The sequence below is a fragment of the Calidris pugnax genome, unplaced genomic scaffold (assembly GCF_001431845.1).
Source record: "Calidris pugnax isolate Ruff unplaced genomic scaffold, ASM143184v1 scaffold134, whole genome shotgun sequence".
Taxonomy (NCBI): domain Eukaryota; kingdom Metazoa; phylum Chordata; class Aves; order Charadriiformes; family Scolopacidae; genus Calidris; species Calidris pugnax.
In genome coordinates, this window is record NW_015090873.1 from 70,041 (window position 1) to 85,421 (window position 15,381).

General features: G+C 43.4%; 1 protein-coding gene across 1 annotated transcript in view; it reads right to left on the reverse strand.

Annotated features, from left to right (window-relative positions):
- Positions 1 to 13,773, reverse strand: part of MAP2K1 (mitogen-activated protein kinase kinase 1) — a 36,926-nt gene extending 23,153 nt beyond the window's left edge. The window contains exon 1 of the mRNA XM_014946111.1: positions 13,460 to 13,773. Within this exon, the coding sequence (XP_014801597.1) occupies positions 13,460 to 13,539 (80 nt within the window). The 5' untranslated portion in view covers positions 13,540 to 13,773. The remainder of the gene's footprint in view (positions 1 to 13,459) is intronic.
- Between the last annotated feature and the right edge of the window lie 1,608 nt (positions 13,774 to 15,381).

The window sequence follows — 15,381 nt, forward strand, 5'->3', positions numbered from 1 at the left end:
CAGCAACAAATGATCTTCATCTTCATTTACAAGTTTGGAGAAGGAACTTGCTGTCATTTTAGGGATTACAGAGGAAGGTAAGGCTGCTTATTTGGAAAAATAAAGAAATGAGACACACAGAAACAGGATGCAACATGGCTTTTCTTGCTGTTTTGAAGAAAACAACTATTTTATTTTTTTTTCCTCAAGCAGAAGAGGTCTTCTGGGTTCGAAGACAACACAGAGATGCTTGAGCACATGACTTGGAGCAGACAAAATGCTAGTGTGATGAAACAAAACACTCAGTCATGCTGATGCTGTGTAGTAACAAAAAGATTTGCTGTGATAGCATTTATCACATCTATGTCAGTCTAATGTGTGCCTGTTTAAAGTGGGGGTTTTCTGGTTACTCATCTCAATAAACTTGCCATTCACTTAAAATATAGGCATTTCCCTGCTTGAAAGTAGAAATGATTGTTGGGGTCCTTGCTCGAACGCTTATCGGAAGATTCCAAAGGATCTCACAGATGGAAAAGTATCCGTCTCGTGAATCTCAGCACATCAGGTTTCTCCATCTAGAATACAGCCACCAGCAAAATCACTGAAATGTTCTATGCTCTAAAGGTAAAATCTTCCTTCCTTGCAGTGACGTGCAAGACAATGAGAGCAACAAAGTTCTCAGAGAACTGGTCCTGAAAAATTCAAGCAAGATCTAACTGTGAAGTGAATTACTCTAAAGACTCCTTGTGAAAGGTATTAACCCAACAAATCCATTATCAGACTAACCATTCAGAACATAACTGTATCTACTTTTACTATTTCCAGGAGGCAGGACTTCAATAGTTTAGTTTTGAACTCAAAACTACTGAAAAAATTCTATTGCTGACCCATGACCATGACTGTTACTGGACTCTCACCCTACAAAAGCACCACAGCCAAGTGACAGTGCAAATCACATACAGCAAGAGTTGGACAAGTCAATCATTGCATATGAAGTTTTACAAATGCAACTAAACCAACACATACAAAATCCAGAAGAGAACACTGAAGTCAGTTCATCGCTAAGACACCATGAAAACGTGAAGGAGGCTTTGGTAGCTAAAAGTAGCAGCATGTTAATGTCTGCCTCCAGAAGGAGCACTAGTAGTTACTTCATCTTACATAAAACTTTTATTCAGAGACAAAGATTCCTATTAAAATTCATCACCATTACCTGCTGCAGTCTTGGAGTTGTTTTTTCACTGTCAGAGCGCTACGCCTTTGCCAGAGTTCCATCAAAGCAGGAGATCATCAAACCACCTCAGCGCCTCCCTGTTCCAAGCACTACTCTAAAGCAACAGGTTATCATTTAATTTATTGCCATCGGTTTCAAAGCCAAGCACATACTAAACGTACTGCACTAGGGGAAGAATCCAGCTTTCGTAATGTGATCATCTGAATGAAGCCACCGGGAGGTCAGCGCTGTTTTCTCCAGTTGTTAAAGACACAGTGCCATTTCACAGATCACTATCAATAAATACATTCTTAATCAGCTAGCAGAAATGGATAAATATGCTGTATAGCAGACAACACCACTGGAAAAAAAGGATAGTGTCCCAACTCCTGGACTTCAAATAAAATTATTGCAAGATGTCTCTCTCCCAGACCAAATGGAAAGTTAAAATATGCAATCAGTGCAAGTTTTTTGGGGGGTTATTTGTTCATTTTTCCCCCTCCAAGTGCAGCACCAGGTACCAGGTGCTCTAGAGGGGGAATTATCTCCACCCACACTTAATCAGGTAGGATCCTTCCTATTAAGTCAATGCTACATCTTCCTTTATGTGCTCCAGGAATTATGCTGACAGTGCGACATCCTTCTCCTCAGATGACACTTCTGTAACCTCAGAATTTTAAAATGAATGCAGAACACAACTTTATCAGAGTGCAGCCCCCTCCCTACCACATACACACAGCCACTCCCCAAACACCAACCATCCTCTGATGCACACAGAGAAAACTCACCTCTACTCGCCCATTTACACTTTGAAAAAAAATATCTCTGTTCTAGAAGACAACTGCAATCTGACATCCTGGGGGAACCCACATCCACCTCTTCTGCAGCCAGTTTGTAGTGGACCACAGAGGTAAGAAAGGTTCTCCAAGAACCACTGCATGGGATGCTGAGAGCTTTCCAGCCTCAGTGAAACCCCACCTGTGAGATGTATGGAAGCTCATCTAAGAGCTTCACAATTGTCTCACCCATCCCTGCATCCCACCTCTCAAAATGGCCAAAAATAGATGCTTAGCACAATGGAAGTTCGTGCACAGTGGCACCTCTAGTTTCTGCTGGGCCAGATGGTCTGTTCTCTCCCTCCCAGAGATGCATGTGGCCTCATCCAGAAACAGACAAGATATGTTGAAAATACCATCACTTGACCAGGTTACCACATCACTTTTTGAGCCTATCATAGTGTGTTCTCTTAAGGGTTGGTTGTGGGGTTTTGTTCTGGCTTTTTAGGGGGCTGGTTTTTGTTTTGGGGCAGAAGAAGATGGGCAGAAGGCAAGAAGAGACTTCTCCATTTATGCTTTTGGGGGCAGCCACACCAGCACTGAAGAAAACTCCTGGAAGAGATGCATTAGGCACTTTAGAGCATACATGCTCTCTTTGAACCCGTAACAAGAAGATAAATAATGCCTTTACTCTGCTGGTACATAATGTCATACTAAAAAACAGAAAAGAAATCCTTATTCTTAATTCACACTAATAAAAAAAATTCTCAAGGATTTGGCGTATTAATGCAGGTTAGTGATAAGTTAATCATATACTCAACCCTAAAAGCTACATTAAAGCTGTGCTCAACCCTGCAGTCTACTTTAGAGTGGAAAATAATAAAAACGTGGTAGAAGAAAAAAGTCTGCCACAGTCTTTAACAGTAATTTGTCAAATAGTTGTTCAAAGTTATTACTATCAGCTTTGCGAGCCGAACAATTAGTATGAGTGAAAGCAGAGAGAAGTACATTTACTTTCAGATCTGCTGTCACACGAGGATACAGGCCTGGGGGTTGTTTTCCAGAACGGTGACAGTAACGCTTTCCCCAAGCCTACACAACTGTCAGTTTAGAGGAAAAAAAGTAGGCAGTTCACTACATCATTTCCATGCACAACCTCAATCAGGGAGCTGAAACGAAGTATTAGGAACACGAAGACATTCTGCAGTTTTGAAAAGGCAGACTACTATTTTGCATGACTCTGCCAAACGCAGGCAATAAGACAATTTTTTTATTTGACTTGAACAAAGAAGAGTTCACAGAATAGCAGGGAATATCGAGTAACTACAGAGGTCTCATGGCTTACAGAGGAGGTGTCTGTGTCTGCGCTACCTCCAGTGCGGCCTCACAAAACTTACAGTTAAAACAACAACTCCAAATAATCCCAACTCGCTATAGTGCAAAGGAGTCTTGTTTGGGAAAAAACACACTATTTTTCAATTCCTGCTTATTTTCAATTCTTGCACCACGTTAGAGGTCCCTCATAAATTACCCTTAGGTGGGATACACGGTTGCCCAATACACCAGCTCATTTCTATCATGAATATTAACATCTGAAAATACCTTTCCACTTCCAAAATGCAGCAGGCATGACAGGGCATATTTGAGGTTTAATACTGCCAGAAAAAATACAAATATTACCTAGCAAGAGGCAGACAGTTTGATTGAAATTTATTTCTTAGTGAGAGGTATGTAAACCAAAACTATTAGAAAACTATTGTTCTGTCTCAAAAAAGCAACCAGTTAGACTAAATCAATGTAAGAATTCTCATTTTTCTAAAGCTGAAAGCCACATATTTCAAAGAAAAAAATATGTGATACGACTTCAGGTCTCCTGTTGAGCCTCCAACCGATCAGGCAGTTTAACTTCAAAACCTCCTTATGGGCTGAAGTGTTGGGTAGGAATCTGTGCTTTCAGCTTCCTCCCGCTTTTGCTTTAGCCCAACCATTATCCCATTAACCATTTCAGACTATTTTTTCTTAACTAAACCAAAGCCTGCCAAGTGACACGCGTGAGTTGAAGATGGAGTTTCAAAGGGAGTAAAGCCACAGATGGGAGCGGCAGCACAAAGGGACAGATACCAGAATTCAGGCCCTGGATGAGTTTCCTACCAGATTTTTTTTTCTCAGCTGTTCCCAGCTACTGCTCAGTCACAGCTCTTTATCCTGGGGGGCAGCAGCAGCTGTCATCAAGGCCCAGGCACTTTTTACATATTTAGCTCTGTGGCTAAACAATGCAACTGGTTTGGTGGTTTTTTCAGGGTCATTTTCTCCCCCATCCCAGTCCATTAAAAGGCTTCCTCAGGACTTACTGTAGCATTGAATTCAATGCATGCCATAAACAAACCTCGCTGTCTCAAATTAAGAAATCCCAGAACCAAATCTCCAGAACCAGAAATCCAAGTTCTCGATCTCCCTTTCCTAAATATCTGTGCACTTACCACTGATTTTTTTTTTCTTGCTAGCACTACACACAACCAGAACACAAAAGCAACAGGGAAATTAACACTGCCTTATGGACAGAAAAAGGAACTTATTTTCTAGGGATTTACAACACAACACAGAGGATAAGGAGAACTTACAAAATTCTGATCATCAGCTGACACATGTATGTACACGTCCTGCTTTCCCACTGTTTTATGTCTCTGAAACTCTGAGTTAAATTCAATGATAAAAACAAGGGATAAATATGTGCAATAGTAATGGTAACAGTATCTTCATGACTCCCCTCTGTGGTAGCTACACAGCCTTTGAGAGACACTACAATAATAAAAGAGATGAAGTTACAGGATCAGTTTACAAGGCCCATGAAAAAGCCAGGATTAGAACTGAGCTGCTTTCTCTGCAAGAGCCGAGCAAGGAGCACAGAAGCACAAACTCCATCAAAAGCTGCAGTTATCACATCAGGGACTGGGAAAGATAATTGCCAGAATGTACAGAGGAAAACATAAAAAACCCCATCCGTAACTGGGATTCAAAGAAAGCCATGGATGGGAGGTTTAGATCTTTGCCTATATGCAATCCATCCATTTCAAGTAACACAGAACATTTGCCAGTACAGCCATTTACTGGAAGAAATTAGTGATTTTTACTTAAAATGTGTATAGGCTGTACCAATACACATAGAAATATTCACACATAAATACATATACTCTTATATCCAGACAGAATATTTTTCCCCCCCAAAAAATGCATTCTGCAATTGTTATATTTGCAACATGAACTCTGCCGACTCATCTTCCCACCACAATGAAAGAGGTTCTAGAAGAGCAGAGAGCGATGCTGAGCTGTAAAAAAAACAAACACTGAAAGACAGAAGAGTTGCCAGGAAGTTTCCAGGGTTTGTTTTAAAACCCCCTAAGTAGATTTTTAAAATACTTCTTCATCCAAAGAATCACACACTGTCAGAGTAAGTCTCAGCCTGTAAAGTAAAATAATCTGCTTTCATTCTTGGTTTTTTGGCGCGTGTCACCCAGCCACAGACACTGCTGTATTCCTCCTTCTGCTGGGTGCCACCCAGGTAATAGACCACGTCCTCAGCCATCAGCAGGCAGAAGTTCTGCTGGAATTCACTCTCCTCTTCTTCAGACCAGACTGGGAATGAATACGGCATCTCAACAGATGTTTGCCGAGAGATACTGAGCAGCAAATTAGTCTTTCCCAGTTGTTCAATCCCTGTGGGCACTAACTGGCAGAAAGCCTCGCACGTTCATTCCAAAGTATAATCGAGTTTTTGTCCAAGTCATATTGAACATGTATCAAATCAGGAGTCATCTGGTTGCTAATTTCTGGAAACACGTTAGGAAGTCTCCAGAAAAAAAATATAAATCCATTGCTTCCTTTAGAAAAGAAAAAATTAAAAAATCTTCGGAAGGAAGAACCTACTCCCCAAAAATTCAGCAAGCTAAAAATTGATGTTGCCAACCAGTACTGCCTCCTCAAAGAGACTTTTTTGTCTTTTGGCAGTGGAATCTGTCCACTGTATAAAGCCCAGTCAATCCCCAGGGCAATGATGGGAGAACAAACGCAGCTGTAAAAAAAGAGCAACACAGGCAAGCAGCTGGGGGGGGAGCTTTTTTACTAGAAAAATTAGAATTTAATTTAAAGCGAACACCTAGATTTACCATAAATGAAATAAAAATTTTACCCAATTCATTTCAGCATGTTTCTCCTGCATACATTGAAATAGCTTAGTCAATACACACCCAAATAACTGGCTGATGTATTTCCTGTCTTAGGTAAATTCCCCACAATTTTCATGCTGGGTTTTTTTTCTTTTTTCCTAAGCCAATGCTAAAGCAAAGACCCTTTGCCCACATTAATAACAGTAACACCATTGTTACACCAAATAAATAATTCACCTACACATTGAGTTTACCTAGTCCTTTGGGGTTTTTTTTTTTTAAGCCTTCTTTGGCTACTGGGTAACACTGGGAGGTCTGGGAAGTAACCTGATCCTCTTGAGACAGAGACCTGAGACTATTCAATTAAAAGCTGTGCTACTCAGAAATCATTGCAATTACTGAATTTCAACATATCTCAATAGTATCTCTCAGGCTCCAGGTCCACCATCACTTAATCCTGCAAAAGCCTGGGCTCCTGCCAAAGGAGGCGGCTCCGCCTCATTCTGCCCCCAGCCATTCATTCCTCAGTCACCTGTTCAGATAACACAGCCATTTAAAAATTAACTAAAAATCCTGGAAATTCTCAGCCAGGCCATTTCCCTGATTAAGTTCACCACGTGGCTACGTCAATGCTGCTGCAAGCACAGGAGGACAGATGTCTGAAAACTCATCCGGGCTTCTTTGCTGGGTAGGTTCTCCACCAGATGAGCATTCCCACCTCACTCCAAGAGCTGAGACAAGAAAAGCAGCATCAGGAAGATATGGGCACAGTGAGAAGGAACTTCTGAAGAAGGAGCAGGATCTTGCACGTGCTTAATTGTGAAGTCACACCTTTGTCACCACCTACAGAACTGGTGCTGTAAGGAGCAGAAAAGGAGAAGTGGCTGGATCCATATTTACACTTCCCTTGCATTCCAATGGGATGAAAGCTAACAACATTTATTTTCCCATCCAGTTTTTATTTAACTCTCCTGAACTGATTTATGCTTTTTGAACTAAAACATCATCATAATAACTAAAGGATGCCTGCGTTATTGTCATTACACTTAAATTTGAGTGTAAGCACTTAACGAAACTTGGTATTTACCATTATCTCAGTATTAAGCATCTTAGGATCTTCCCTACATCCATAATTGTAAACTAAAAGCTGCCTATCCAGTGAGAACAGCACAAGCCACTTTGACAGCTAAGAAAGCCTACACAACTAGTACAAAAATTAATATCTGGCAATTTTTTCAGCACATCCATCCAGAAATAATACAAGAAGTTATTAAGGTGATGCAGGGTCTTACTTTCTGCTATTTTGTTATAACATCATGTATTCTATTAGTTTCTTAAATATTATTAAAACACCATTTCTCATTCAATGAAGTACCACACACAGGCTTAAACACATTTAAAGAGAATGCTATGAGCAGGTATGTTTTAATCTAAATTTGGAAGACTTAGTGAATATCAAGGGGCTCACAGTTTTCTTGGAGCATTTATGCTTACCCACCTAAAACATACTCTCTCACAGCACATGTATTTGTAAGCTTGGTTAATCATTAGCAGATGGAAAAAAAAAGTTTCTCTTTTTTTTTTTTCTTCTTAGAAACATTTACAAGTTTGCAGTAATTCCACATCATTCAATGCAACTGCAATCCAGGCAGATCAGTCATAAAATTCCAGGACCTAATCTTCCAGAACACCACACACACACACACAAAGAAGCTCCTCTGAAGCCAAAGGAATTCCATGGAGGGGCTGCCCCTTCTCAGACAATTTTTTGCTTTAAAAAAAAAAAAAGCAAAATAATCCCCCCAGAACACAGGCAGAAGTGACCCAGCAAGCATTGAAATTAACTCTGAAAATCTTCCTTCCATTTCATCTAAACTCGCATTCAAGAAAACCGACCACAAAAAATTACTTGGAGGACAAATCCTCTTGGAACAAGGTCTACTGGGAAACAGCCTACTGGTTCTGCTGCCCCCCTCACTGCTCTGGTTTACAATGCAAACTTAAAAACCAAAAAACCTTAAGACAAAAGAAAAGGAACCCCATGCTACATATGATGGGAAACAGTCTGCCTTTTCCTCCTACAAACCCCAAAGCGAAGTTCCCTTGAGAAAGATATTGAAAAACATGAAAACTGCAAGATGCATAGCAAGCAACTATTCATCTTGCAAATTGTAGTACAAACTGAAGTTCAAACCAGTTTTGCATAATTCCCAAGTTCTTCTTTGACTATCAAATACAGGCAGTTGTACTCAGAGGTCACGCCAGCTATTCAGGGGCTTCCTTAAATGCATGACCTTAAATGCAATTTAATCAGAATAAACAGCAAGAAGCAACAAGAAAGAGCTGACTAATTAATACTGCAGTTCTTAACCTATGGCTGGATTTTGCCAGTCATCCATTTCTATGAAATTACTCTTTGGCTTGAACAGTTCTAAGGCTCAGATGTACTGAAAAGAAACCCCAGAACTGCTCATCATGGGTGCAAACACCACCAATAACAACAGCTCCATGGCTGATGGCCTGTTTGCACTCACAATTGTCCTTGGACATTCTTTCAGGCTACATCCTTTAAAGAAATAAAGTTACCAAGGTAGTAAAGACCTACAGACAATATCTTTTTTAATTCCTCTCAAAGACCAAGCTCCTTACAGCATATTAAAGAAAGATGCACATTCCTTGTTCTATGGGTTTTTTTCTTTACATTTTTATCTAATTAAACACAAACCAGAAGTGTTCTTTTCAATCCCAACACCTTTTCAATATGAATGCTTATAAAATACAGAAAGAGTCAGTGGCACTCAAAAAGATGAGCTCTCCTTTCAAAGCCCCAGGCACTTCTGGAAGGTTCAAGTTATCATACCAGAGACAAGGAAGTTTTTATTTACTCAGTCGAGGTGAAAAGAAAGGCTTTAGAGGAGTTAGTTTGTAGACATCCCGATGTAACTGATGCACAGGAAAAGTAACCATAAAGGGACTCTTCTGTAATTAGAAGTTTCAAGTCATGAGAAACATTAATAAACATACTTAACTGCAGCAGTAATCCCTCCCATGACAGACTAATGAACTAAAAAAGTAATTCTAATGCTCATTTGGTGGCTCATTGGATTGTCGTGCTCCACAACAAAATACGTTGTATTGAGTATTTATTTCACTTTTTCAAGGAAGCACTTTCAAAATAGGCTGTCAATACAGTCTACATTATATGCCAAGACAGTCTCTCTCATTAAACTTAATTTAGAATCTCAAGGCACAGGTTTCACCGATTTTTTTCTATATGTGTACTTCTGGATATGGGCATTTTAACTAATACTAATTTTAACTAATGCTATTTGAGATAAGAGAGCGTAGCTTGTGTGTCAGCACGGGCTGTACACAGCACCATGCCTGCCTTATCTGGCATTTAGTGCACTACCTACAGTCAGCTAAAAACTAGTTGCACCTTGTCTTCACTGGCATTTTATACCAAATTAACTCTCTCATTATAAATATGACCCTTCCCTCTCCTTATCTTTCTTGTAAAGACGCAATTAAAGAATGCCATGAAGTAACTTTCTTTTCACGTCAACAAAAAACGTGTTGTAATACAGAAAGTGGCACTACCTTGAAACCTGCCCTCCTGCTTCTTTGCTTCGTGTTCTGGGTCTAGTTTGGGCTTAGAGAAACATTTAAAGAAATTGGGTAACAACCGTCAGATATTCAGAGGGAGTCAGAAGCTTGAAAGGAACAGAAAGCAGAGATTTTGTTCTTGTTTCTTTTGGCTATTAAGACAGCAAACTCTGTTCAATCAAAAGATAAATATTCCTTTTACTAATTTTCCTGCCGGTTGGTTTGTTTGGGTTTTTCTTCCCCTGTTCCCTCCGCAAAAAAATCTTTGCCCAGTTACAACCGTGCAGCTCCAGACTCTGTTCAATCAAAAGATAAATATTCCTTTTACTAATTTTCTTTCAGGTTGTTTGGGTTTTTCTTCCCCTGTTCCCTCCGCAAAAAAATCTTTGCCCAGTTACAACCGTGCAGCTCCAGAAGAGCCAGAATGAAATTAAACTTGCAGCTGGGCAGTGTCATCTTGGTTTCATTCTGCTGATCTGAAGCTCCAGAAGAGCAGCGCAGGTTCAGCCCTCCCCGTGCAACTGCTCCTCTGCAGGAAGTGTCAAAAACAGAAGCGAAGCTCACGGCGTAGGAAAGTCTTTTATTAAGTTGTCTCTATTGTCCAGCCGAGGTAGCTGGGGATTTGGAAAGCCCCAGAGAGAACCACAACATCCTGTACAAATAATTAAAGTAATTGCTACAAATAACAAAAACTGCCGTCGGGAAAAAAACATATTGACACTTTCATTAAAATATTCGGTATGTACACATTTAAATTGCAAGCAACCTAACTCTCCTTTATACTGCCTTGCCAGGGAGGGAAAGAAGAGTCATGCAAGTAAGAACCAGGCCTCACAAACAACACATTTCTTAAAGCCCTACACCTCACACTAAAGCTTTTCCTTACTCTAGTCAATGAGTTCCCGTGGCCAAATAAGGATGAAGCCAGAGGACAAGAAAGGAACAGAAAGCAGGACATCCTGAATCATCCAGCCCCTTCTTTCATTTCCTCCCTTTCCCCTTCCTTTCTGTCAGGACGCTAAAGTATCATATATACTCATTCCTTAAAGTCTTAAGCTTCGCTATTTAAAAACTCGGAAGAGATTCCGGGGGTCAAATACCTGTCAGAATATGTGGCAGAACCTCCTGCCTCTGACAGAAAGTTTCCGAATTCCAGCGCACAACTGCTGATGGCCAATCTATATCCGTTTGACTTCGTGCCAACATTGCCTTCGGGCCTAAATAACTTCCTTCCTCCTGGATGTTCAGGTCCTTCATGCATTTATAGGCAGCGATCATACCACCTCGCTCTGAATCATCATTTTACTTCCCTAAGTAATTTGAGCTCTTTTCATTCTTTTCTCTTGAGAGGTTCTCTGTTCTGAAAAAAAAAAAAAAAAAAAAACCAGGGAAGCCTCCAAGATCATTTGCAAAGTGACAGGTTTGTATATGCTGGAAGCAAATGAGTAACTGGAGACTCACGTAGCCAAAATTCCACTATACCAGGAACAGAGCTTTAGAAAGTGTTAATATGGTAGTCCAGGGATGCATAGCATACTTGAACCACTTGACAATGTATAAGGCGTGACAAACACCTCTCCTCTTAATCTCAAGCACTAACCAAAGGAGGGAGAAGGGGGCAAGGAAAAAAAAAATAAAGAAATCAGAGGCACAGGAGAGGAAAAAAAATAAAACCATCTTAGAGATGAAGGCAAAGCCCAAACAAGCAGTTTCAATTTAATTCCAAAACCCATTTCCAAATTCTGATGCAACTATTCTTTGCTATTTGAAATATTTCACAATGAGGATTTAATATTAGCAGGATGAGGGGATATTTCCATGATTAATTAATTATGGTTGTTTATAGGAAAACTGGGTGCTGGATTTACTTTCACTAAGCTACTTCTTTTAAAAATATCTGACATATCTCTAAGTCTGACAAAAGCTGGGTAAAAGGTCTCATATAAGACAAAGAGCATGAGTCTAGGAGACACTGATACCAAACAAATCAACATACAAAACAGAAAATGAAGCAAGAGAGTTCACCAGGACTCAACACTCCCATGAGTCTCCAAAGGATTCCAGCAAGTAAGTGGGTATAAGACATAGTAAAAGCAATTTAAAAATTAATGACACTACTTGACTCAAGAAATACTGATGAAATATGGTTTTTAATATATTGCATTTGGTGATCAGCTTTAGATATCAAAATAAGCAAATGACAGGTGTATCAGATGTATTATATAAAGCAAGAATAGTGTGCAGTAGGGGTCCCTGAAGACTAAATCAAGGTATCCACAACTACCTTGAAGAAAAATCAACTGGAAGGTGCTATACAGGCAGACATAAAAATAAGATTTTCCCCTTATCAATACAGAACAAAACCTGCATAACAGTCAGATCATAATGCTTCGATACAATCAGTAACTCCTGCCAAAGAATAGTTTTTAAATAGCTCATCTCTCAGTTAATCATCAAAAGACTTTGCTAGAAATGTCACAGCTGGAGCTGCTAGACACTGAATTTCTTTTTTTTTTCTTTAATGTTTGGGTGTTTAAGTGAGATCTGAACCTGCCTGAAAAGGTGGCAACAACACATGCAGAGCCCATACTTTCAAGCCCAAGAATTGTAGATGTCACTGCAATTCTGCCTTTGTCAGGGTGATACATAAGGAGCTCAGTTTACGTGTCCAAGGGAGACTGACCTGACCATACAGGGACAAGAGTCTGTTCTTTCAAGATGCATGCGTGTTTCACGGCTCAGCTAAGAGCTAGTCCCTCACCTTAACCTAAAAATTAGGTGGTGAACACAGACGTGATAACCTCAAACAAAACCCTTGTGTAACACTTCATTACTTTAGGATGCTGACACTGGATCTGCGTAACCGAAGCCACTATCCTTGCCCAGATCTGCAAGATCAACAGGGGCTCCACGAGCAACATGCAACAAGCCAGTGTTCTGTCCTTTTTCTCCCCCTCAGGAGTGACGGGCTCAGACCTACCTTCCACACACTCCTACAGAGCAGCGTTTGTGTTACACACAGGAAAGCTCGGGGGCATTTTCTCCAAACGCACTCACTGATGCTCCCAGCATCGCCGGCTAATTACTGGAAAACAGATTTACTGAAACTCGCGTCGGTTTGGTTTAGAGCCAGGGAGGAGGAAAAACAAGACACTTTTTCTGTAAATCCGGGATTTTACATATGATTTCTCCCACGCACACATTTATGAAATATGCTACTGGAAACGGCATCCTTTGGCACTCACCAGGTAATTATGTAATCTAAGAACTCAGCAGATACCACTACGGGCTACCAGAAGAGAGTTATACAAGTTGTCCTCTATTTATTTCCCCCACCTTATTCACCTTGGAAGATCGGACGGAAAGTTTGTTTATCGCCGAAGCCACCGGTCACCTCTCCCCGCCGAGGAGCCCCTCAGTAGGTACCACAGCGGGTGCACCCACCCCCCCCTCAAGGAACCAGCAGGTTTTGACTTTTTCTAGCGACCAGGCCGTGCCGGTTTAAAGCCAGACGGCTTCAGGAGAGACTGCCCCAGCGGGGCTGCTGCCCCTTCACCGCCCGGGATACGCGCTTTTCCCGGCGGGGGCCGGTCGGCAGAAGATCCCCTCCCCCGACAGCGCTCCGGGGAGGCGGCGGCGGCCGCGCCCGTCACCTCAGGGACGCGGAGCGCGGGCAGCCCCGCCGGAGCCCCGGCCACCCCCCCAAAACAGGCTCCACTCACTCTGCAGAGCTGGTCCCGTTGACGGCGGATCCATCCGGAGCCGGGTTGAGCTGAATCGGCCCGGGCTTCTTCTTCGGCATTTTTCTCCCTCAGACGTCGCGGAGGGTGAGGGACGGAGGAGCCCCGGCCCCTCTTCGGCCAGGTTCGAGGGACTTCCTGCGGCGGGGCAAAGTTGGGGGCTCCCCCTCACCGCCGGTGCGCCCCCCTCCCTCTCTCCCTCCCCTCCACCGGGGGCTGCGAGCGGCCTCCTCAGCAGGCAGGTGCCGCCGCCACCGGACCCCCGCCGCGCCGCCTCTGCCGCTCAGCGCCGGCCTCCCCCCGGTGGCGCCGAGCCGAGCCGAACGGAGCCGAGCTCCTTCCGACAGCTCCCGATAGGGAAAACTGCCCGGGCTCAAAATGTGCCCTTCTGTGGGACTGCGCCTGCGCGCACCGCCCCGGACAGCTCAACGCGCAGGCGCGGACGGCCCGCGCAGGCGCAGTGGGGCGCGGTGAAGCCGCGCTGAAGCCCTGCCCTCACCGCGCTCTGCCCGCAGCCGCGGGGCGGGGTCGGCGCGGAGGGGATGCGGGGTGGCGGGGGGGTGCCCTCCGCACACCGGTACCCCGTGCGGGAACTACTCTTGTTTTTATCTAAAAAACCTCGGTTTTAGAATTCGAACCCCTCGGCGCGGGGTGGGGGGGGGGGGGTCCGGGGGTAAGCAAGCCATTACTATTGACTCTCACATTTTTGGCACATTTCCTCTGCCTTGTGTTAACCTTTGAAAACTCTTGGGAGACTATTTCTCAACCCCCTCCTCAAACTGGTCCTGCTCATTACCAGGGGGGGGGGGGGGGGGGGGGGGGGTACCGGCGGCTGCTAAATTCTTCCCAAAGTGAGCGCCCGGGATTAAAAAACGGGAAGGGAGGAGGGTGGCGGTTACAAAATGCGAATTATAAAGAGTAAAAGGAGCGTGGAAACGGAACGCCCCGGGCTGGTTTGGCCGCGGGGAAGGGCCGGATGGGGGGTCCCAGGTTCCACACCTGAATGCGACGCTGGTTTTGTGTCCCTACGTTTCCCTGAAGTCCTGACTCGCGCCACCAGGATTTGGTAAAACAATCACATTATTCCAGCAAGCCTTAAAAATATAAGCAGGGAAATTCTCCTTTCCGGGAGCATTCTGTTGCGTTTGGGCAGACCAACGTGAGGGCATACAGCTGGGGAAGAACAACTTGGGAAATAAATGTTACAAATCGATGCTGTACCTGGGGATTGCACTTTCTGAACCCACTGCTTCTTTTCTTTATACAGTTTTGAGGTCAGACACAGAAGTCCCAGGGCTGTGCCTCCACGCCGTGGAAGGGACAGAGCCTCTCGGACACGGGTAATTCCAGGGAGAAAAACACCAATAAGGTTTAAACTTCAGAGCGCAAAAACCCACCTTTCTGCTGAAAAAAAAAAGCTTCCACCTCGGGCTGTGAACTGCCCTCGCTGCCTTGGGTTAACATCACCTCGCCTCCACCCGTCTCTAAAGTACTGATTTTGGAGAAAATGACCCCAGCACGGAGCAGGGTGGCACATGGGTGGGGGGACGACATCCCGATGCAGCTGGAGTGGGGGCCAGCCGGGAGGTCACCACAATGTCCCTTGCTCCAGGCCAGTGGTGGTCCCCTCTGGGGGGAGGTGACCCCACTTCTCTTCAGGCAGCAGCACTGCTCCTCAACACCCATTCCCCTTCCAAGTGGGAGAAATTAAATGTAAATTGGTGGTTTGAAGGAGGATGGAGCTGGACTCTTCAGTGGTTGCCAGTGACAGGACGAGGGGCAACGGGCCACTGCCTTGGGTTAATATCACCTCGCTTCCACCTGTCTCTAAAGTACTGATTTTGTGAGGGTGGCAGAGCCCTGGAACAGGCTGCCCAGGGAGGTCATGGAGTCCCCTTCTCTGG